This window comes from Strix uralensis, chromosome 3 (assembly GCF_047716275.1).
Source record: "Strix uralensis isolate ZFMK-TIS-50842 chromosome 3, bStrUra1, whole genome shotgun sequence".
Classification (NCBI taxonomy): Eukaryota; Metazoa; Chordata; class Aves; order Strigiformes; family Strigidae; genus Strix; species Strix uralensis.
In genome coordinates, this window is record NC_133974.1 from 39434751 (window position 1) to 39460667 (window position 25917).

General features: G+C 41.0%; 1 protein-coding gene across 1 annotated transcript in view; it reads right to left on the minus strand.

Moving 5' to 3' along the window:
* The window catches only part of ME1 (malic enzyme 1), a 185934-nt gene extending 163309 nt beyond the window's left edge, over positions 1 to 22625 (minus strand). Inside the window, exon 1 of the mRNA XM_074861959.1 lies at positions 22436 to 22625. Coding sequence (XP_074718060.1) covers positions 22436 to 22537 — 102 coding nt within the window. The 5' untranslated portion in view covers positions 22538 to 22625. The remainder of the gene's footprint in view (positions 1 to 22435) is intronic.
* Between the last annotated feature and the right edge of the window lie 3292 nt (positions 22626 to 25917).

Consider the following 25917-nt stretch of genomic DNA (forward strand, 5'->3'; position numbering starts at 1 on the left):
TTTTGAAATCTACAACAAAACCCCTATCTAGACCTGCTCTATATCCTACAAATGAACCTTTTAATTTTGTCAAGGATTAGTGTCTAGCCAAACTTACATAACCATCCAAAAAAAATTTTCCAGGTGATACTCCTATACACAATTTTTTTAACTCTGGGAGGAGTTATCTCCTAGGTATAGACACATCAGTGAACCAAAATAAGAATCAGGGGATACATCACCAATATTAATGAATACAAATACTATCGCATGTTCTTTCCAATACTTTCTAGGAGAACTAATGGAAAAGCTGGCCTGCGGATGGTCTCACAGGCTATCAGAAGATGCTTTAGCTACCTTATTCATTTCCACAGTGTGCTAAAACAAGCTCTAATTATCCCTTTATTAATTTGGTTTATGGGTTTTGTGCCTTGAATGAATATGCAGAAAAATGTATAAATGGGAGGGACTGCAAACCTTTTTCAAAGTCAATGGAGTTTGGGAATTAAATTGATGTATGTGCCTGCCAGCATGAGGAGTTGCAGAGAGAATAGGATCCTGGCAGCAGGTCAGCAACAGGTGAATAAGGCTGGGAGAATCTCCCCCATTTGAACTATAGTTCAGATGCAACTGTTTGCATCTTAATCAGCACCAAGCAATAGCAAGAGAGAACTTATAACAAGAATCTACTAGCTTAACAGCATAAAGGCAATCAGCTGTATTATTCTTTTTAATATCTCATATAAAATAGTACTTTTTAAGACATTACATGGGAAGATAGCAGTAGCCAAACAACAGTAGCAACAGCCGCAGGAATTTCAACATCAGGCTTTGTTACTGTATGTTACTATATGTACTTCTACTTTGGTTTTTTCCTTCCAAATATGGTTGGAGTAAACACACAAAAACAGACCCAAAGACTATCCAAAGTGATTAGATACGAACCAAGGAGAGGAAGCTGAAAATATGCTTGCTAAGGGTTTAATACACATAGCGTACAAAAACTTTTGTCAGGAAGGAAAGAGAACAGAACAGCCAGCTCTGCTTTTCTTGAAGCTGAGAAGAAATACAGGAGAGATTGCTGGCACCACTGATCTCTAAACCAGTTCTGGATCCTTAGGATTCAATGTAGCTATGCACTGGACCCCACTTAATTTTTAGAACATCAGGTAAAGCAAGTGCAACAGAAATATTTTCATCAGTCTGACTCAGGGCGCAAAACTTTTTTAATGGCTATTAAGAACTAGACCCTATCTTCGTATCCACACACACAGAATAAGCACTGTTCCCAACCCAGAAGGTTTTCCCTAAGCTATTTCTATAAGTAAGTGGAAAGACACAAAAGCATGTTCTACATAGACAGGTCTACATGTCAATTTTTTCACTCTTTCACTAATACATTCTATAAATAACATAGTTCTCTCAACTACGGCAAACTATCTGTAGGTAGCTACCCAGTAGCATATTAAGTTGCCTTTGCTAGCTTTAACAATTCACTCAACTGGAGCTGATGACAGCTTGAAAAGGAATGACAAGACACTCCCAGGAAAGTGCTGCCTGCATCTTGATACATGTCTAATCTCACTGATCTTATTTATTTATAGGTGAAATTCTCTCACTTCTTTGTTATGAGAAGGATGGTTGCTCAAGTGGAAAAAAAAAAAGTAAAACCACTAACTTTGAGTCACAGCAATTTCATATATTGTGTCTGACAAACAAGTGAAATTCTCAGAAAAGCTATTGTCTTCTCTTGCATGGATTTAAACCATGTAGCATGCATCTATATACATTTAAAACACCCTATGAAACATTTTTACTGCACTAAAAGTTGTTGGGACCTATAGAAATATTTAAGCCCAGACAATTAAAGGTTTTGAATCCCTTCTTTCTTAATTATATATATTAGGGGCATGCACATTATGTTTTTTGTTTGAATGGGATGCAGGCTTTTGAATCAAGTTTCCTGATTGTCACCACTCACTGTATTTGGCTTATATTGTGGGACAGTCGCAGAGCACTTGAAGTAAATTCTTTTTGGATAAAAAGTAATTAGAAGATATATTCCAGGAATTCACCTAATATGCCTGAGTTGTAAGCACACATTCAGTCTACAGGATCAGACTACAGTTAGCCCAAAAGTAAAAAAAAAAAGATAAAAAAAAAAAAATCAAAAAAATACCCCAAATCTTCTGCTCCCTACCAAAGAAACAAAACAAAAACCAAACACCAAACAAATAAAATCCAGATTTAAAAAAAAAATTTTTTTTTTTAAAATCCACCTCCCCAAAAAAATTTAAAATACATTTTTAAATAGCTCCAAGTCTCAGACTCTCCTAAAAAAATCCTTGACACTGTATACTGTGGGCATCTGGTCTACAGATCAATCGTATTTGCTATTGCAAGCATGGGCCATAAAGGGCCTGTTTATTGGTTGCATACAGTTTGCAAATCTATGTATCTAAGTACATCAATTAAGATGTAAGAGATTGGTGTGGAAACTATTCTACCATGAGCATGGGGTACTGCAAGTGCTCTGTTTTTCTCTTCAATATAATACAGAAGAGAAAAACGTCACATTGTTTTTTACGGTGTACTTGTTATATTTCCACTGACACGTTAATATAAGCAAGAATAATATGATTAAATTATTCTGAATTGTGCAGTCATAAAGAATTACACATGACTCAGAACAACTGCCAATTGAAAACACAAGCCTATAATTCCAAGAGGAGCAACAGCAGCAGATTTTGGCTTTCTCCCTAAAAAGAGGTTCCTGGTCAGTGGAGATTCTGACTCACCCAGATGTTTTGTGCTATTTCTACCCCATTATCATTGATTAGGTCAAGTGCAGCCCCAATATGTCTTCCTTATTGTTAGCGAAACTTTATGGTTTATTCCTATCGCTTGTAAGCTCCATAGCTAGCGTAGTTCTAGAAGATGAGTTTCTTCTCCAGTCGCTGAGATTACTGAGCCTGTAGAGCTCCAGCCTGTTTGAGCAGGCTAAGACCACAACAAGGAAGGTGGTCAGTTAGCTAGTCAATGCCATGGAGGTCGCTTTAAACCTTCTTTGAAGTAGACAGCACATTCAGCAAGGTTTCAGTGCAATAGGACAAGCTTTTCTCAGGAACCCAAAGGTAAAAGCACACAGGCATCCCCATTTCCTATAAACTATAGGTCCACCAGACTCCATTTGATCTGGTTTCATTCCATTCACACACGCTGCAGTATTTTAAAGTTGTCCCTGCTTTGAGCAAAGAACTGGACCATGTAAGCTCCATGGGTCCCTTCCAACCTAAATTATTCTGTGATCCTGGGTCTCAGTTTCTAGGCTGCTATTAGGGCATCCAGAAACCACTGAGAATCCAAACAAACCTCAAAGCTGTAAAACAACTTTAAGAAAGGTAACTGGCATCAGAACAGCTGACAGCTGAAAACGGACAGGAAAAAAAGAAGAATGAAAGATTCCAAAAAATCAGAGACAGAAATCTAGCAAGATGAATATGTATTGCCCCCTTTTCCAAGTGAGCAAAATCAGTTATGACAGCAAGACAGACCATCCTTTCTACCTGGGTTGAACTCTCAACTACAGAAACCTATTTATAGGTAGCTAGCCAGTAGAGTTTCAAGTTGCCTTTGCTAGCTTTCATAGCAGTTTTAGTAACAGAGGTAGGACCTACTTTAACAACTCACTCAACTGGAGCAGATGACAGCTTGAAACAGTTGGTGTGGAGGCTTTTCAAACCTTTCATTTATATGTCTCCTCTGCAGCACACTTGGACTGTGGCTTGCTGTTTAATTTCCATGCACCAAAGCCTTTGAGAGATCTAAACGAGCTGAGCTAAGTGAAACCAACTGGGGTATGGGGGGGGTGGGGATCATCACAGTTGATTTGCTCTGTAGACCCAGATGGAAGGTTTTCAACCTGAGATTTACATTTCTTTACTAATGATGGGATTATCCACTTTGTATTTATTAGAATTCCTTGAAATTAATATTAACAATTTTGCTTTAGAAACAGCCCCAGATGGCCTTCTCTCAGGCCAGGCAGAGCAGAATGCGATGAGAACTACAGGGTTCTGCTACACCCTTCCCCTGCAACTTATGCAAAGAGAAAAAAGCTCTAAAGAGAAAGCACTGCCTTGGGTTTGCCTGAATAAATATTTCCCAGCTTCTCAAGGAGCTGCTCGAGTTGCACTATATTTCCTTTACAGAAGTGTTGATAGCTCTTTGAAAATTCCACAGATAGCAGCAGAAGAACCAGAGACACAATAGCTTCTCTTTTTTTATAGTATTCCAAAACTTGTATGATACTGCCAAGAGACTTGTATTCAACAGAATTTACGAGTTTGACAGAGAGGTCATGCACATGTGCTATACGTATTCAGGTATTTCTTCCTCCTCCTGCTATTTATATAGGGAGAACAAATGCTTAGCTGAGTAACTGAAATCTCTGACTCCAGTAGATACCAACAATAGTAACCAAGTATCAGGCTGACAAACTTTCCTTGTTTCTTGGGTAGCTACAAGGTGAGTCCCCAGATCACAGGCCCCTGTTTTTATGGTAGACTTTCATCTTCTTCACTTCTGCTGGAACAGCAACATGACAGGACACAAACAATCCAGGAGATTACTGGAGAGTGTGAGTGATGATACAGGAGATACTGGGTGACCCAGCCAGGGGTGATGCAAAGCTGGATTGGCTCTTCACAAATAAGAAAGACCTGACCAGGGATACAATAATCAATGCCAACCTTGGATGAAGTGACCATGGGCTAGTACAGTTCAAGATCCTAAGGGGATGGAGGAAGGCAACTAGAACATTACAGATTGGATTTAAGACAAGTGTAAATCATTCCTGATCAGCCTGATTGCCTTCTATGGTAAAATGACTGGATTTATGGACAAGGAGAGACAGAAGATCTCATTTATCTCACCTTAAGCAAGGCTTTCAAAACTGGCTCCCAATAAATCCTTGCACCCAAGTTGGGATATTACAGTCTAGATGGGTGGACAACCAGCTAGGTAAAAAACTGTTGGATGATGAGGCTCAAAAGGAAACAGTTAATGAGTTACACTCCACCTGCAGGCCAGTATCAAGTGGAATGCTGCAGGAGTCTGTAACGGGGTCTGTCCTGTTTAGCATCTTTATCAATGACCTGGAAAAGGCAACTGAAGGTACTCTGATCAGGTTTGCAAATGACACCAAATAGGGGCAACCGTGGATACATCCAAGAGCAGGGCTGCCATCTGAAGGAACTTAGCCTGGAGGAACAGCCTGACAGGAACATTATGAAATTCAACAAGGATAAATGTAAAGTGCTGCAACCTGGAAAGGAAACAATACAGGCTGCAATGATTCAGGCTGGTGACAGACTGACTGGCTGAGGAGGAGCAGGTCTGTTGAAAAGGACCTGGTGGACAGCAAACTGAGCAGAAGCCACCAGTGTGCACAGGGAACAAAGGCAGCCAACAGTATCCTGGGCTACATTAGAAGCAGCATAGCATACTAACAGGAGCATAGATTGAGGGAAATTATCATACCACTTTACTTGGCGCTCATTAGACTGCATTTATGGTAAGAGTCAATTGGGTCCCCAATACAAGAAAGACATCAGTAAACTGGAATGAGTTCAGTAAAGGGACACCAAGATGATCAGGGGCTGAAGCACATCCCATATTAGGGAACGGGGTTTGTTCAGCCTGGAGATGACAAGGTTTTGTGGGGACCTAATAGCAGCCTTCCAGCACCTATGCTGAGGCTATCTAGGCTCTCCACAGCAGTACACAGCAGAAGGACAACAGGCATAAGATAAGAGAGGCTCACACTGGATATAAGGAAAAAAAAATTCCTCCCATGAGCACAAACATACACAGGTTACACAGACAAGCTGTATAGTCTCTGTCCTTAGAGGTTTTCAAGACCTGACAGAATACAGCAGTGAGCAACCTGTTCTCTTTCCATACCTGACCCTCCTTTGAGTAGGAGGTTGGACTAGAGACCTCCTGAGATCCCTTCTGACAGGAATTACCCTATGATTTTATAATAATATTCCACTCACATTCCGCATGTTGATATTACAAGCTCCTTCCACTAAGTAGCATTCAGACAGTGATCTTCATAGTTTTAGGAAAAAAAAATCATTTTGAGAAGCACTGCAGTTTTTACAGACACTGGAAATAACTAACTTCATGTTGAGGAATGCTAGGTATTTTCAATTACTTTGTATTATTATTGTTGCTGATAATACTCTTTGAGTCAGGCAGGGGCAAAAAATGAACACACACACACACACACACACACACACACACATTGGTTTCACACATCTGTGTAAGCCAGCTGAATCTGGGCCAAAGCACTGGAAAGACTTATTGTGATAGACCAACTGCACTGCAATAAACATACACAAAAAAAATTGTTCCCCAAAATTAAACTAACAAGCTTGACAAAACTTACTTGACAGATAAAATGTCAGAGCACGGACTAAGTTGGGTAGGTTAAGCCATGAAAAAGGCTTATAAAAATACTTCTTTGCAAGTTCTTTATCATGAAAAACTACAGGAGGGTGGAGTAATTTTGTTTAGAAGGTATTCTTTTACAACCCAGAACATGCTGTTGCAATTACTTCCAATACTTCAGTCCCATATGCCACACTGACAAAACCACTCAATCGTTAACTTGCATTTTCCTTTAACTACTCATTTCAAGGCAGAATGGAATAGCAGCATACATGATCTAGAGACACTGAGGCTCTCTTCATGCTATGACTCAAGAGTTTCCAGCCAGGACAGGTTCTGCTCCTGCAAACATGTATTTGGTGTTGCAAACAGAAATTCATTTGCCTACAACAACATATATTGTCAACTGAAGAAAGGACAGGACAGGTTAGGAAAAATTCCTGTTCAAGTCATACGACCTTCAACCGAAGCTAGATTTTGGGTTCCAACACTTACAGCACCAAAATAAGATTAATGAGGTTTCTATTAGTATTATTAATAATAATCATCTCATTATTATTATATTTGCCGAGGATAAGAGATTCACAGAATGCAGAGCAGATTCACCATAACAGATCCAGCTTCAGTTTTCTACAGCTGTATGTCTAACTACTGCATTATTGCTTTGTTCTCCACATAGCAGCTTCACCTATGTAAAGTAATGAAGTGTAAGTAAGAGGCCAGTACAAAATAAATGGGGCTTTTATGCATGTGCCACATTTCTTTATAATATCTGAAAGACTGTTCTATGTATATAAGTAAATAGATGCATGTAAGTATTTTCAGGGCCAAAAAAATGCTTATTATCGTTGTATGCTTTGAGAGTTGCACTACTGGCAATCTGGAGCACAGCCAGACAAGCATTATCTTTCAGTAGCTACTTATACAATTATTTTCAGGATTAGGTTCACAGATATTAATTCATCATGTAGGCTTTCTGGTCACTTCTAAAATCCCATAATAGAAAACAAGAATCTATTTTGAAATAACAAATTATTAAAAAATATGGGAGGATTGAGATATAATTCAATACTTTGACATGAAAATAGATTTACTTTGCTAACTGCTACACCTTCATCAAGTTATTTTTCAAAGAAAATCTTATTGTGCTGGGTATTTACATTACAGAAGCATACTTTCTAAGAATGTCGTAACAATTCATATGTAAAGAAAATGTGTATGTTTAGAGGACACACACATGGACATTTTAGAAAAGAAAAATTCTAAAAAGATATCTTTGATGGCAATAGGCAGCTCCACTATACAAGGTATGGCAGGAGGTTTATTCAGCCTTTAGATGTTTTCTGTGCAGGACGTTTTCTCTAGGGAATCAACATCAGAATCCTAAGTGTGAGAGAAGAGTTTATTTCAAATTTGTATCACCTCTGCCTAGCCAATAGCTAGCGAAGTCTTCAGATAGCTAAATATACCCTGAGAAAGTCAGCCTTCATTCACATCATCGCATGAATTTAAGTCCTGGAGGCATGAAATCTAGCTTCTTGAAGAAATGAAGTTTCACTGAGTTAAAAACTACCGAGCAGTGGCTAGATGAAAGTTGAAATACCTTTCCTTGCAGGAATTATTAACCTCAGCTTCCTTAGACTGATAAATACTGAACACTTGCTCACCTCTTCTCCCCACTCAGCTGGAATGGATGCAACTCTTACCAGTGCTGCCCAGGACCAGGAGGCTTAGAGGAGGCAGCCAAGGGTCAGCTACCACTTCATCTAATTGGAACAAATCTGCATGTGGCACAGCATGGCCTGAAGCCAAGAGCAGGTTTAGCTACACAGATGGATGATTTCTTCCTGCCTATTCAGATCTTCCTTTCCCCCCCCCCAGCATTGAGCACTGGCCATAATTTGCAGTCCTGTCTAATGGATTTTCATGGATCTAGGAAACTGTATATGCAGGAGACTGAACATCCACTAACACCCTCTCTACTTGTAATTGCAATACAGCAGAAGGTAGAAGGATATGAACAAAGTATGTCAGGACTATACAGGTTAGACATGGGTCTACTTAGATGTGACTTTAAAAGAAACAGCAGCCTGCTGAGTGGTTACTGCAAAAACTAGAAGATGATTCCCCCCACCAAGGAAAGAAAATTGTAATAGAAACTAGATTATAGCAGTACAAAAACAACACAGCAAAACATTATCTAAAAAGACTAAGTATATAAGACCAAGTACTTTATACTAGTTTTCATCCTCAGAATTTCTCAAATGTTGCTTGCCTTGTCAGATGAGAAAACTAAATGACTAAGATCTAACAATCACAAGTGCATGACCTAGTTTCCAGTCCAGTGCCCAATTTACTACAATATTTTGTCTCTCTTGTTGAAGTAGAGCTCACTAATTAAAGGGGGAAAAATGTGTGTACTCATTACATAGTTCTGAAGTAAGACAAAGAAAGCTTCAATCATATGTTTAAAGATCTGTGAAGTGTACCTCAAAGCAAACCAGAAAGGGTGTCTGTTAGTCACACACCCTGTTTAAATTGCTAGTGGAACATTATGACAACTGTACTTTCCTATATTCATGTATTCTTCTTACCTGTGTTTTACTCACTACATCCTTACTGCAGAATAAAGTTAGAGGACTCAGTAACTATAGAACCAGAAGAAAGTTATTTCTTGCCATAAAGTACACGAAAGTAAGAAGTTTAGGAAATAACGTTAGTTTGAAGGCTGTGTTTCTTTATCCTACAGATTATTTTTTTTTCTCCTAAGAATTACACCTCAGAAGGAAGCACTCACTTTTTATTTTCTATTTTGAGTTTATCCATTTACTCCAAGAAGCACAAGAGCTCGGTACCTCAAACAGCCTGGCAGGAGAGCAGAGGCTCCAGTTTCATGCAGACTCCTGACCTGGAACACTTGCTTTTCTGGCAAACGCAAGGCCAGTGGCTAAGAGACAGAGCCGGACCGGTTATGTTTCCCCAGGTAAGATGCAAAGTGAGATGTTCTACTTTTCCTGAGCTTAGATAAAGTGTTCCTTTCAAGCAGCTGCCGAGGGCATGTGGTGAAAGCCACCTTCAATGCAGAAAAAAAGCAGTACAGTGAGTAAGACACCTTTTCTGATACCTGTTTACACAGACTCACCTACATTTATTTATTTATTTTCACATATAATCAATGTATTTAGTTCAACCGCTGCAGTGTTCTAAAGAATTTGTATGTTCTATACACAGTAAAAAAATTAATTCAGAATTATCAAGCTATTTTAAGAAACATTCCTTATTTCTTTACCTCACCCTTGACTGACCTAATAAAGACAGCCATGCCAAATCCCCTATCACATGAGCAAGAGGAAGGCTTTGTCCAGCCTCCTCTTAGAGAAAGTAATGCAATTGGTAAGTCTCATCCTTAGAGAATTTGGCATGAAATCTTGTTTTAACAAAAAGCAACAACACAAAAAAAGATAAACCACACTACTTTTATGCTCTCCTAAGACCATAAAAATCATATACCTTAAAGACATAAATTTGTATGCCTTAAAAGACAAACAGCAGATGTCTTCACATCTAGAACTCTGTTAAAAATTATATTACCTCAAGCTTGTTATTACACATAAGCTATGCATAGTAATACACCGACATTCATTGACTTCCTGAATAGATGTTTGTACACACAAGCTCTAGTAAATTTTTTCAAAGAACTTCAGTGAATACCCTGTGTAGAGGAAATGCTTTGAAGCATAGCAGGGAACCAGCTCTCCTTCACCAGGCCTGAAAGCTTTAGGTGAAGTCTGTAAAATGACATCTACACTCAGCAGCAGCCTGAAAGAACAAGGACTCCAGTGAGAAGAAGGTGGAAAGGGGGTGTCACTGAGCTTCAAAACGCTCCTGGGATAGAGGCGACTTGAAACATCCCAAGACACAGATGTGTTGGAATCAGAAGGACAACTATCCCACCTGGGCTCCGGACAAGAGCAAGGTAAGAATTTCAGAGAAACCTTGGGAATAAAGATGTCAAGCAGTCACCTACAACATATGATCTGAGGAAGACTGAAAAGCCCAGACAGAGGGAGGAATGAACTGCTGCAAGATTTAACTCCTGAAGGAGATCCAGGAGCCTGAATCCCAATCCCCTGGCAGAAGGCCCTTCATTCCTCTCCCAGCACTTGCTCCTAGGACATGACTTTTAACAGCGGCTTCTGCCAGGGCAAAACCAAAGCTGCGTAAACCTGAAGACCTTAGGAAATTACTCCAACTACTGCTACAACACAAAATCAAGTATTTTCATAACTTCCATTTGCCTATAAATAGCAGCAGATAAATTTACCTTTTAATAGTCAGTATATTGAAATCCAACAAGGATTTTATTCCGTATATTTATCACGGACTAAAACTGCTGAACATGTCAGCATTAGGGTTCAATATTCTGTACTTGAAAGTATCTTAAAATGTTTTTTCAGCTATTAAATTACTCTTCTACTTTACATAAAGAAATTCAGTTGTAATTTTAACACATTTAACAATGCCAAAAAGGTCCATAATCAGCCATCAGCTGGTGAAGTACTGCATTTTAACACCTCGTCCAAAGTTTATTAACTAGATAGTAGTCTCTTCAGATCTTAAGCAGAGACAGAGTGAAGAAGTGCATGTAAGAAGCAAAGATGCAGGAGCATCATCAACCCCTCCAAAAAAACATCATACAGGGTTAGAAGAGACTCAAGCCAAATCAACATTAAGGGCTTCACAGACTCAGGTATTCATTTTATTTTAGCAATACAGCGTTCTTCTCTTCTGACTTCTATCTGTAACTGTTGAGCTCTTCTGTACTATTTAGCTAAAGAGGCTTTACTGCCTCTTCCGTAGATACACCTCCACACATAAATCTGCTTTCTAAAGCCAGGTATCTGCAGGAAGAAATCCAATAAGTCAGCTAGACAATAGTACTAAAAATGTTATAACATGCTTCATAATCACCACTATGCACTCATCTCCAGGACAGATTAAAGGCAAAGATTTTTTTTTTAAGTCATTAGTAAAAGCCAAAATTATTTTTGCCTTTATGGAAAAAGGAATGATGTATTTAATAACAATTCACATTGTTCTCTTGCAAAGCAGTGATTCTGCACTGTCCAATCTCCATGCCAAAAGTAAACTTAAAACTATATCACACAGGGGGGACAAGAGGAAGAAAGCTAATCTGTGATATCCCATCTGAACTGGATGCCAAAATCATTTAATACCTCATAACACCTACTCTGTTCCAAAGATACACACAATTAGAGACAGATGAATCTAAAATACTAACTCAAGACTGAAGACTGAGTTTGTTTAAGCAAAGTTACATTGAACCAAAGGTGGTGCAATTCTTCAAACCACTTGTAGGTATATTTATTTTATGAATATACAAAAAGGAGAGGCAGAACAGTGACTTTAGTTTTAATATTAAACTTAGTTACTAGAGAAAAAAATCAGTTTTCCTAAGTCAGAAACAGGTAACAGTTGCTACTTGAATAATAAAGTAAGGAAAAACCTAAGAATAAACATGCAATGATAAAATGCATTGCTGCTCTATGCCTCATTTATATTTTAAGAGCAAAACAGTGGTGAATTTGCATTCTGAACTCACACCAGACGAGTAGATCCTGATGTATTTCAACATCTTTGGCTGAAAACCACAAGTATTCAAAGCATAAGATTGTGATGCACTTTTTTTTCAGTTCTACGTTATATATTCTTTATGTATATAAAAAGTTTTACTCCACACTTCCTCTGCTTCCTCTACATCGTAAACAACCTCAAGTTCTGCACAGAGTATTGTGTTTCACACAGGAATAGGCACTAACAGTATCCAAGTAAACTACAGACACTGATTTCAACAGAAAGCACACAAGCAGGCAAGAACTGCCTCCAGGGTGCCCTGTGACCTCCTTCTTCTAAATCAGGATTTTTGTGCTTCCTGAATTATGCAACAAATTTGATTAGCAAAGCTTAATCTTTGATAAGACCAAAACTCATTTTCTTATGCACGCAATTCAGGTTTTTTTTTAATTACCTCCTAAAAAAAAACCTATACTGAGGAATATGCATAAAATAATTCTCATACAAAATTAACTTAGAGATCTGTTTTTAACAGAAACACATTTAGCTTTTTCCACAGCATTTTTTTTTCTCTGAGATCACCCAAAGATTTGGACTATATAAAGTCATCTTAATTAATCAAAAAATGAGATACTATAATATTCCTCATTTTAGATAAAATTAGACTAGTCTCAGAAAGGTCAGACTAGCCAAAGACATTTATCTTGCACACTGGATGAATTATTTCAATGTTTCCTTCTAAACAGGCCACTAGAAATCAAGTTTTGTAAGTCTGTGGATGTTAAAGGCACTCTTCTAAAGGCAGAATTGGTCTGCTCTTTCTTTTTTTTTTTAAGCATCCCACCCTGTTCAACATCATCATTAAAGGAGGTGGAAAAAAAAAAAAAAAAAAAAAAACAAACAAACAAACACAACACTAGAGGTGTTAAATGTCCCACTCCTATTAATGTTAACAGAAGACAATTTCTTCTTTCTTTGTTTTGGGTACTTGGGAGTGAACAGACTATCCTGCACATCTCATTACACAGGCACACAAATCCAACAGTGTTCTTATTTCTGTTCTTTTCTCCCCTTTCCATGCTACTCTTCCAGCCACGATGGGCCACAGAGCTCTCAGACAACCACTGTACATTTGGTTCAGCTAGCTTCAGGAGAGGACAAAGGACAACTTACAAGAGCTCTTCAGATTTGCAGGGAGCACAAACTCTCCAGGTGACAAAGAAGTTTATGTTTTTAAAAGGATTAATGCACCAGTGCTAATTTCATGCCAGTTTTGCAGCAGCTTCCCCTCTTGCATCCCTCTACCATGCATTTACTCTCAGATTACACTACTAAAACCAGTATCAGAATCAGGTCCTTTCTCTAGTATCACCCTACACAAATTTATCATCCTCATAAAAGCCATGAGCTTATATATGATTATGAGATTCCCCATGGCTGTGTATCGTGGCAGTCCCGGCTCCTGGAGGTGTCTGTCATGTACATCATACTGACAGTCCTTTGAGGCAGTCTTAAAATTCCTACTATCTTGCTACATGTCATGAAATCATGAAAATTAGTCAAAATGATAACCCAATATGTTATAACTACACAGCAATTGCAATTTTCCTACTTCTCTGAAAGCATATCATTATTCTATTATTGGCTGTAGAAAAAAAAAACTGAAATATTTCTAAAATGTAAATTCATGGAGTTCAATATGCTTGACAGTAATCATTTACTTCTCAGTTAAAGGTATAATGCTACTTATAAAATTGCTATTAACGGGGGAAATGGGAAGGTAAAGAAAAGAGTGACTAACAGAAGTTCAACCTATGTGGGCTACATAGGGTGAATATTAACAAAACCAATTCAACTATATTTCAAAACTTTCTTAAAGTAACTATTAGAGGGTTTCCCCTACCTTGCTTGACTTCATCCACTACTTTGACTTTTTTTGAAGATGAACAGATACACAGCGAACCTGCACAGCTGCAATTTCAGAACCATAAGTCAATTCATAGTTATTGAGAATAGGACACCCACAATAAATATCACATCTTAATATATTGATTGGGTAAGGTAGATTTCTCATGTCTGCAAGCCCTGCTAGGAAGCAGTGCTGCTGACTGTGCACAATACCCTTCTCCATGAATGAAAAGGCAGAATATTCTAGTGTCAAGCCAAATTCATCCTCCACCTCTGACTAGAAACCATCAGCATCTTTATTTAAAGATTTGAATTCCTATGTCAGGCAAAACACTGGAAGCCCCAAAGCCTCTGCCTGGTCTCTGATAAGTTAATGCATAGTCTTGCTGCTTCTACCTGTCCATTAGGAAGTTTGTTCCAAGTCCCAGCCATCCCAGTTTTGCAGACACAGGGCTACTGTTTCAAGTTTGTCTTCAGCTTTGCTGTACAGGCTACCATGTATTACAAATTGGTAATTCTGTAACATTTTATTGCCCTTTTCCTATATCAGATTTAGCTCCTTGATGTTGCTGTAAACCAGACAATGGAGATAATTACCGTAAAACTATTCCCAGTCATGGGACCAGCCTGCACTGCCCTGGCACAAAATAAAGACGAAGATCATGTGTGTATACCAGCATGATCAAATATAGCACTATTCATTAAATCCAAAGGATCCTTAATTTATACCCATTTAAGATCTAATTAATTGATGCTTGAAAAATCTCGGTGCTACTGTGATATCACAGCAACCACGCAAACTAAAATACACACAATTCTTCAAATTCAGTTCCATGCACTAAAGCCTTGTTGTTAGGCACATACACACATCTCTGGGTCAGAAGTCCACAGGTACCTGTCTCAGTGGGACAGGCTTCACTCAGTGCTGAATGAAGACAATGAATGCATAAAGATGAATAGACATCCATTACCCCAGCTGGCACTTAACAGGTAGCAAGTCCTTCCTGACACTGCACCTGTACACAGCGAATGGAATTGGTCTGCTCTTTCTTTTTTTTTTTAAGCATCCCACCCTGTTCAACATCATCATTAAAGGAGGTGGAAAAAAAAAAAACAAAAACAAAAAAAACAAACAAACACAACACTAGAGGTGTTAAATGTCCCACTCCTATTAATGTTAACAGAAGACAATTTCTTCTTTCTTTGTTTTGGGTACTTGGGAGTGAACAGACTATCCTGCACATCTCATTACACAGGCACACAAATCCAACAGTGTTCTTATTTCTGTTCTTTTCTCCCCTTTCCATGCTACTCTTCCAGCCACGATGGGCCACAGAGCTCTCAGGCAACCACTGTACATTTGGTTCAGCTAGCTTCAGGAGAGGACAAAGGACAACTTACAAGAGCTCTTCAGATTTGCAGGGAGCACAAACCACTTGCTACTGTGGCTGAAATCTCAGAATCATGTCCCTCCAGCAAATGATGCTTTTGACACTTCCTCAAAACAGCTGCTCCACTATAAAATTCTTTAATATAAACTGGAAGAACCTAATTGAAGGACCTAATTGAAGAGTATTAATACTCTATTTCAGACCTCCATCAGTAATGTATTTAGCGCAACAGCAGTGGGCCACTTAGTCATCAGAGCCTGGAGCAATGAGCTGCATCAACCCCTGCGAGCCTCGGCTACAGCAGCCACGAGCAAGTCATGCACCAAATACACAGCTCACCTGAGCAGGCAAGGAAGGAAAGGGAAAGGCATGACAAAGCAAAGATGGCACACTTTAACTTGGGGTCACAGTTTAATAAGGAACATTGCTGTCACACACATTTCACTTCCTCCTCCCTTCAGAGAGGGAAGCAGGGCCAGAGGGAGAGAAGCTTGTGCCTGCTGCGGCCGCAACTTCTTTCTTTTCCAGAGACAGCTCAGTACAAGAGACTGATTCAGCAGAATTGGACATATAAAGCAAAGAATGCAACAATAAGAACTTCTGTACTCTGAGATATGCTTTCCGCAAAAAGCACAAATATTCTCCGCAGTTTATTTTACCTAGACGTTAAGTACAATTGCTCAGTGAGCTCTTATCCTACTTGTTGTCAGCATCCATCAGTAAGATTAAAAAAACAGCACCCAAGATCTGTGGCCAGCATCTCTGTAAAACCTAGTGTGGAAAAGCACATTTAACTTGTTCTAAATACACAAATCCTGTTTGCAAGGTGCTCTGTGCCAGGATTAATGTTTCTATTCAAGTAACATTCCTCAGTCTAAAGTAGTAGTAGGAAGGCATAGGATTCCTCAGTCTAAACAAAAAAGGTTAATTTTGTTTGTGTTCAATTACTGAAGTTCACAAGAAACTTACAGAACTGTAAAATGTTTTTAATACCTGAAACAGCTTCACACCAAAACAATTCTAGGTTTCAGCTTCTTGTGACAACTCATACCACTATTCAGTTGCTGTTACACTATATAGCTTACTACATAATTTTTCTCCTTCATTTTATTTGCTTTTAATTCAGGTCACAAAACTTTGTTCCCAACTCGCTGTCTCAGCACTCTTTTTCCTAACTGCAAGCAAAGAACTGGAGGCCAACAGGAAGAAAAGAATGTAACTCCAACTGCAGCAACTTACCTACTAGGTCAGGAACAAAGTAGTAGGAGGCAATGAACGCTGCAAGCTGTACACATAAAATAGAGGATGGTGGTAAAATAATCTGATTGAAATACTTTGTCCTTTTCCCAAGTCTTACTCTTATTAATAGTATGCAGGTCAAACCTGCCTTAAAGTGAGAAAGGTCGGAAAAAGCACGGAATTAATTTTTAAAGGCCCTTCACACATACTGTAAATAAAAGCACTCATACAAAAAACATCCTGCATTGCAACTCCTCCCTCACACCTCAGGAAGGTGCTTTCAAGAAGGGAGAATACACTGGCAATGTGAGAACCTCCTCACCCAGCCCTGCGGTACCCACTGGTGAGCCACAGCTGAGCTCACACCCTTGCCCAAAACCCAAGCGTACAAGGTAGCTGCAGTTCTGCCAGTCTGCAACTTATGGTCCTGACTGTTAAAAGAGAAAACAGCTCTGGTATGAACCAACCCCACACTTGAAGAACCTCCTATTCTAGGTTGCCGTTCCACAAAACAGCAACTCCAGTGTCGGAGACTCCAGTAATAGATCAAAAATGAAATGCTTGCCAAACACACTGGCAAAATCTATACAAGTTCACTCTAAAAGGTTTCAGAGAAAGACCGGATTGATTTGCTTTCTGTGTGAACACAACCACTATACGTTTACTCTTGTCAAAGACCAGAAAAATAGCATGTGCTTATCCCTATCAAGACCAGAACTGCTCTGCTAGGTGATCTGTTTGGGATAACAACCAGGAAACATTACTGTTAAAAACCACAAAGTTGTAGAGGGCAAGAAGTTTATAGGAAAAAAGGAGGTAGAAGACAGTGAGAGTGACCAGCAACTATACCTCCAAAAAATTTCCTCAGATTATACCTTTATTTCCATGTAGAGCTGACCATCTGCCTATCTAAAAGGTGTTATCACATCTACTACCTTAATATGAAATCATACATTGCAATATCAAGTAACCTTCAGAAAACCTATTTTATAAATTAATATAGATACTTTTAATATGCCATTTTAAGGAGTGCTTTCCTTCTGCAGCCCCAGTTTCATAATTTTTTTCCCCAAAATATCTATCTACAGTTAAGGCAAAAGCAACACTCAGTGAGCACTGGCCACTCCAGAGGACCCAGTCAAAGTACACACAAGTTTAAGATGTGAAAATATGAGCATTACCAATGGAAGGAAAAAAAGACTTCTACTGTTTGGTATTTGATAAAGGAATAGATTTATTTAGAGGAGCTTCTTAAATGTTTCTTCTCTTTTACCTATCAGATAGAGAAAATATCACTGGAATGCTTCTGATTTTTTACTGAGGTCTGGGTTTTCTGAGGCCTATTACAGGGTCACCAGTCAAAGTCCTAAGAACTTTTTTATATGTCTCCCACACCAGTCACAGGAATAAACTTTCTCAAAATCAAATTTTATTTTAGTGAAGCAACTAGCTGTATACAGAACAAAATATATCTGTATTTCACAAGCATTCTCCTCCCACTGTCTGAAATGTAGGGGCAAAATGGGAAGACCATGCTTCTCTCTAGCTCAGATAACGATTTCACTTAAATTAAAAAAAGTTTACAGTTGTTTTTTAGTAAATTAGTACACATAGCATGTGTAATCTGATAGGAAAGACAAGCATTCATATCTTAATAACCCCTAATAAACTGCTCATTCCCGCGTCCTGAAATTGATTATTCTGAGAAAGTATCACTAAAGGTGTCCTTTGCTCTTTTACTCCTCCTGAGGGATCCAGTTTAGCCACTGTCAGAAATAAGACATTGTGATAAATGGACCTTTGGTCTGTTCCAGTATGGTTCTTGCATAGTAAATCCCAATAGTGAATCAAGGGACTGACAGCCAACTTCAGCCAACAACTAATTCCACTGCTTAGTTAAGAACCTACTGAGATGCAGGGGCATCACATACAGGAGGTGGTAAGGATAAAATATCAATGCCCTTGCAGGTGGGATTGAGATTGGGAGCTCTCGGATATTCAGCAGCCCCATCAAACAGTCTGTTCTGAAATTCTCCGGTTCTTTAGTGCAACTTGAATAAAGGGAAAGAAAAAAGAGGGACCAACAGCTTACAAGCACACTACACTCAACAATGATGATAGCAGTCACAGAGGGGTTAAAATTAAGCAGCTGGGGAGGGGAGAGAGCCCTCCAGCACTTAGATTTAATAGAATCACTTATTTCTTGCTCACTGAATCACTCTGCAAGAATATGAAAGCAGCCTGCAAGGAAAGCACTCCTCCAATGGCAAAGTTTCTCAGTCAGGAAGGTGTTCAGACTTGGCAATTAATACAGACTATTGGAAAAGTGTGCTATTGAAATACATGCTTGCATATCTTCACATCAAGGTTATGAAAATAAGCAGTTTACGGGAAACTATGATTTGTTTAAACAATATGAAGAGGTAAAAAAATTAAAGATGAGATGAAAGTTTAGTGTTAAATGATTTGTGTGCTTTAAAATTGCAAACTTGAACACTGAATAAAGCGTAAATGAGATTTATAGTATGAGTAGAGCAAATTACTTTCACACTTCCATAACTCATCAGCTTAAGGAGCATACAACTCCCAGCCAAAGGTTTCAAATGCAATCTATTTCCATGAAAAGAAGTGAAGCTGTGTTTGTTTTCCTTGCAATTGCTATTTACAATGTGTTTAGTTGCCTGAGGAGAAAAAAAAAAGACAATTACCAAAAAGGTTCTAAACACACTTTTAAACACTTCAGACAATAAACTGAATCACAATTAGTGTCCATAGACTTGGACGTGTGTCCTCAAGTAACTAAACTCAGTGCATTATGATCTTCTGTTCCTCATGATTTTTGATGCATCACTGCTGTTGAGATAGGGCAGACCACTCAGTGACCTTGTAAAAGCAGCAATGGTTTCATATGTAGGCAAAATGTCCCAGTGTGGGGGAAAAAAAAAAAACCAACAAGCAAACACAAAACCACCATTTTTATTAAGCTTTTCCTTAGTGAAGTTTGTACATGTTTGTGAATTACTTACAAAGTAAAACATAAAAGATTTAAAAATTACATTGCCTAGGGCTTCAACATACTTCTGTGCTTACTATGTTTTGGAAATTTTGCCATCCAGGTAGAAATAGAGGGCAAGTGGAAAAGAAGAAATTTGGGTGTTACCCTCACATTCCCACAAGCCCTTTCTCTCACCTCTCGCCAGCCATCAAGGTTAAGTATAAAAAGTGATGTATGCACTGAGTATGCAGAAATCCAGCTTTACTGTTGGATGAGTAGGGCAGCAAATGGAGACAGGTATTTTAAAAAAAAAAAAAAATCTAGCTCCTTATTTCTTCTTAGATCTATTTTTAAAGATGTCCAAGTATAAATGGTTCCCTGAAAATTTTTCCTTTCAATTTGTCTGAGGAAAGGAATGCATTATTTGAGGACACAAGCCCCAAGCTTCCACATATTGCAGCATACTTCAGCTTTACCTGCTTGACAGGTCAGCTGTCTTGGCTTAAGAGACCCTGAAAACATAATTTGTCTTATTTTTCTACAAGTCACTTCTAGATACCACTACCCAGTACTTACAGTCTACTTTTGCCAAGTATATGCAAATAGGACTATTAAAACTGGCACCGTATCCAAAAGAAAGTGCTGATACTGAGCAATTGCAGCTCTTAGACAGGGCCCAGGAGATAGTAGAAAGTTCTGGCACTTCTGCAGAACTGCAAACAATCCCTGTACTTTAGAATCATTAAAGGAGATATTTTATCTACTTCAAATTGAATTCTCTGCAATCTGATGCTTGTTTAACAGCCTGGGCAACAGAAAGTGAACGAGGAGTACCAGCTCCCATGCATGCAGGCAGGCCACAAGCTATCAAACTGGCAACCATGTTGGGAGTCTGCAATTATTTGATTTTATTGCTCATATATATATATTTGGCAATAAAATATATATGTATTAAGGGATGTGTGTGTATATATATATATAGTAGGGTGTAATACATCCACACCCACCAAAACTCACCTCTCTCAGTCAGAAAACTGGCTTACTCATTCTCCACCAGACCAGGACCAGACTCTCCTCAAAGGCATAAAGATCGGATTTTTCAGCTGATCTTTTCTAACACCAAACTCTGTGTTAGCTGGGTAGACATGCCTGGTAACGAACAACTACTTTTTCCTGCTTCTCTGCTGTACGGTACATATGTGCTATACCACAGCTGAGGGGAAAGGGCAGAATAAAGTCTAAGCCAGGAAATAAAGCAAGACCCCTTCCTCTTTAGGACCTCACCTCCAGGCATGCTTTTCAGAGGCAAGATTATGATGTTTGAGGGCAAAAAGGTAGCAATGAGCCTGCTTTGCCTCTGACTGCCCTTTGTTCAACACATTTTAGAATAGGCCACATTTTACTGCTTAAAATAAGGTGGGGTTTTTGTTGGATTGGCTTTCCAGGTTATTCTGAATCGGACTTTTTCCATGAATACTGCAGCTGCTTAAAAGCAATCCCAAGTGAAACAGCCTCTCCTTGGTTTCTGCTTGGTAGTTTTATATTTTGGTTAATTTTCCTCTCACCTGACCTCAGGAGACCTTGTCAGGCCTACACACACAGAGACATAAGACAGCCTCTGAGGAAACTTTGCAGTCAGGCACCAAGACTAATAAAAGCACCATTCATCTAACTAATACATGGAGCTTTTACTGATGAGTCAACCTATCCAGTAAGACTAGACACATAGTTTTTGTCAATTTATACAACTCAGCAGTAAGTAAAATGACTAATACATTCTAATGCAGAGGTACAAGTCGGAGCACCATTAAAAGTAACGTGCAAGAACAAAGTTGGGGCTAAGGACTTGACCAAGGCTTCACGTGCTAGGTGTCGTTTATGATCTACCTTTGACTTTACCTGTTTTTCATTTTAGCAGCAAATCCAGGGTCTGTCACACCAATAAAGTATTTTACTATGTGAACTTTGCATCTTTATCAGAGCTGTGCAAACACTTACTTACTCAGCTTTATTTTTTCCAGATTAGTTTAACGTGTTTAGAAAGTTTTATCAAGTGGAATTACCATTCTTAAGTGAATTAGAGATGTGACAAAAAGGTTTTGCTGTGCTATGGCATCCCTTAAAAGCTGACGGCATTGGAGCAGGGGGGAAACTGTAGTTGAATTTTACAGCTGCAAGTGGAATAATGGTGATAAAACGCCTTTTCCACCTGCCAGGAGAAAAAAGGTAGGACAGCACGAACAGCCAGGCTCGCCCGCAGGAAACAAGGTGGGGCACCCGTGGGAAAGGGGGCTGGAAAAGAAGGAGGGTACCGGAAAAACACAGTCACGGCAGCGGGAACTCGCAGCAGAGCGGCATAACTTTCAGCAGCATCCTCCCCAGGCGGCGGCGGCTGCTGCTGCCGCCGCCGCCGCTTCTCTTCTCTGGCAGACAGAGCGGGGATGGCGCCGCGGCCCGCGGCGGGCTCCGCGCCCCGGGGCCGAGGCTGGCGGGGTCGGGGGCCGGCAGGGGGCTCGCCGCCGCCCGCGGGCCCCCCGCCGCCCCGAAGGAAGAGGAAGCGCCGCCCGGCCCGCAGGAAGTGCCGCTGCCCCGCCGCTGCCCCGCCGCCGCCCCGGCTCGGCTCGGCCCGGCCCGGCTCAGCGGCCGCTGCGCGGGGGCGGGCCGGGCGCCCCCCGGGCGCTGCGCCGCGACAGGTGGCGGCGGCGAGAGGCCGCCCGGCGCCCCGCGGGCCCGGCTCCGGCTCCGCAGGCAGCGCCCAGCCGCGGCAGGTCTCTCCGTCCCCCGCGGGCGGGCGGGGGGCCGGGGCGAGGGAGGGGGTTCCCGCCCTCAGCGGCCCGGGCCGCCGCGGCGCACCTGCCCCGCCCGCCCCTACCTTGTTGAGGTGGGGGTCGCGGAGCACCTCGTAGCCCCTCTTCATGGTGACCTGCAGGGGCCGGCCGGCGTCCCGGCTCTCGGCTGCCTTCCCTGCTTGCATGGCGAGGCGAGGCGAGGCGCGCTGCCGTCAGGTCGCTGGGGGAGCGGAGGCAAAGCGGCGGCTCCTCCTGCTGAGGTGACCGCCCGGCGGGGTGGGATGATCCTGCCGGGAGGGAGGGAGGGAAGGAGGGAGGGAGGGGGCAGAGCCGCGGCACGGCGCCGCCGCCGGGAGGGGGGTCAGCGGGGCGCCGCTGCCGCTGAGTCACCGGCAGCTCCGCGCACCCCCGGCGGGCGGGCGGGCGCCCAGGTGCGAGGCGGGAAGGCGCGGGGGGCGAGCGGGGCTGCGGGCCCGCAGCCCTCCCCGCGGCTGGGAGCGGCCCGCAGCAGCCTCGCCCCGGGCCCGGCATTTGCAGGGGGGTTTAGACCGACCTCCCGCTTCCGAGGGCCCCTCCAGGGCGCTCTGTGCCTGTTGGGAACAGGCTGGTCCCTCAGCACCTGAGGAGCGCAGATCGCACCGGCGGTTCTGCCTCGTCACGGCGGGTTTTACCCGGGACCCGGCGTTACCCAGCGCGGGGAGCGCAGCCGCTGGAGGCCGGCGAGCATCGCGGTGTGACACTGCTCGTGGACCTGCCAGCACGGGCCCTCGGGGGGACCCGGCGCCCGACCGGGATCCCCTGGACTCGGCCGCGCGCAGAAGCTGGGCCTCTGCGCTTTAGTAACGGGCCCGTTTCACTTTCCTTCTGCTGTTACGTGACTATGAAATCCAAACTTTCCCGAAGCGGGTGGGCTGCATGGCTCTGTATAGTCAGCAGCTCGTGTTTGGTGTAAGTAGCTCTGGTTTGGGGGCGGGGAGCAGTGTGCTGGCTTCAGCTGTAATGTTTGGGGTTACGCCTGGGAGGGGGGCAGTGTATTAGGTCAGAGCCAGGTGTTCAGCTGGTTTGTGCCACTATCCCTTAACATTTGTTTGCAATATGTTCTGGAATTGTTTGCACACAATCCATTGTGTACTGTATGACTGTGAGTTTATTCCTCTAAATTCATGTATGTAAGCAGAAATAATTTCTATGTGAATCATTGAATGGTTTGGGTTGGAAGGGACCTTAAAGACCATCCAGTCCAACCCCCCTGCCATGGGCAGGGACACCTTCCACTAGACCAGGTTGCTCAAAGCCCCGTCCAACCTGGCCTTGAACACTTCCAGGGAGGGGGCAGCCACAGCTTCTCTGGGCAACCTGTTCCAGTGTCTCACCACCCTCACAGTGAAGAATTTCTTCCTTACATCTAATCTAAATCTACCCTCCTTCAGTTTAAAACGTTACCCCTCATCCTATCACCACTACACTGTCTTATAAAGAGTCCTTCCCCATCTTCTTCCCTGTAGCTCCCCCCTTCCTAGAAGGCCGCTAGAAGGTCCTCCCGGAGCCTTCTCTTCTCCAGGCTGAACAGCTCCAACTCTCTCAGCCTGTCCTCTTAAGGGAGGTGCTCCAGCCCCCTGATCATCTTTGTGGCCTCCTCTGAACCCACTTGAGCAGGTCTGTGTCCTTCTTATGTTGGGGGCCCCAGAGCTGGACACAGTACTGCAGGATACCATAGTTCTCCTAAAGAATTTACACAGCTTGAAATGTGTGGCTAGATAAATACTTAAGGATGTGAGTTTCGCTATCTGTTGTCAAGCAGCAACAAACATCACAATGTCACAGCTCTTTTAAACTTTTCATGTTTAATCTGTAGGCCTTGTATCCATTCTACTACCTCATATTTTATAAAAAAAGGGCTCCCACAGAATCTGACCTTTCCTGAATTTCATATTAACTATCTCCAAAAAGTTCATTTGGGGTTAATTAACAAAGGAAAGTTGGAAGGGTTTCAAGCCTATATTTCTAGAAACTTGATTAGCAAGTCAGCAGAAAATTCAGTAAATAAACTTCTCCCTTGCTCTGCCATCTCAGCAAGTATTATGGAAAGCAGTATTAATAAAAAGTTTTGAACAAACTTTAAACCTGGAGTCTTTATGACTAATTATCCAGCTTTCCTTGGATTTGTCCGGATAGCTGAGTATCTACCTACCCAAGTCCTGACTATTACCTTCAATAGGTATCAGGGATATCAGGGTAGCATTTCAGGCCTTTTTTAGTCATGATAAAAGTAAAAAGCAATATAGAGTCATGATAAAAAGCAACTGAGACACATCCTTTTCACTTTCTATGTGGGTACACTGAAACCATTCTGAGAGAATGCTAACCTAAATGCAGTATTTTTGTCCAAGAGAAAGCAGTGTATACTGATACAATTTTTATCTTCATGTTGCAACACTGTCTATAAAAAAAACCTCTTTGATTTATGCCAAAAGTCTCTGCAACCACAATGAGTGCCTGTCCTGAGGTCTGACCCCTGCTAAGGACTTGTCCTGACTCACCTCACCCTAGTTATAAAAGGTATGTAATGAAACATCAAATTCAGGTGAAGTTCATTTCACTATATTTTTTTTTTATGTAATCAGAATTCAGAAGCCATTTACTACTGTGTTTTAAGTAAAATTTACTCTTTCCTGTCTTCCTAAAAATAGAATTTATTTGTTTGTTATATTCAAACATTATTAAAACCAAAATCATAACTATTTGTTAGAATAAAAGTGTCCCTGAGTTGTAAGAATGGCAACAGACCTTTTCAGCTCTAAAGGAAGATCAAAGAAACAAGAAAAAGTGGTGTCTCCTGTCACCCATAGAAGTCTTCCACTTGAGGACTGGAACATTTTAGCATTTAATGGTATTACTAGGGATTTATTTGTCTGAGTCTGCTGCTAGTGATTGCTTTCCTTGCTAGCATTTATAACTTCCTGCGAATTTTGTCATGTATTCGTATTGCCTTTGCGGAGTATCTTTGACCAAGATGAGTTTTAGAGTGACTCTTCCAGGACCTCACAATATTTGAACCACAAAAATAGTTCAAAATGTGCCAAAGGGGTAACATTCAGCAATTACATGTGCAGGCAGTGGTTATTCCAAAAGAGGACTGCATTGCACAATAAAGCTGTATTACGAGAATACAAATAAAGCCTTTTTAAGTGGCCAAATCTTTTGTTATGGCTATGTACATGATACAGGTATTTTTGCAACTGTTAGTCCACATTCAGATAAATGATTAGTGAGCATCATACATTATCAAGGTGTTTCTGACAGACACTACAGTGGCTTTGCCCTTCTGGCAGGCACCTAATTCTGTTACTCAAATGGTATCTATATGGTACACTTTTAAAACTCCTACTCATGATTTTTCATAACTACCTATATTTATGTTTCCTTCCACCCCCTATACTTCTCGTCTCCCAAATCTACCCAGGTGTACTATGGATATATGAAAAGCTCTACTTGAAATATTTATAGAAAAAAGAGACTAGAAGGAACATTGGTCATCTAGTGTACCTTTGTATCTCAACATAGT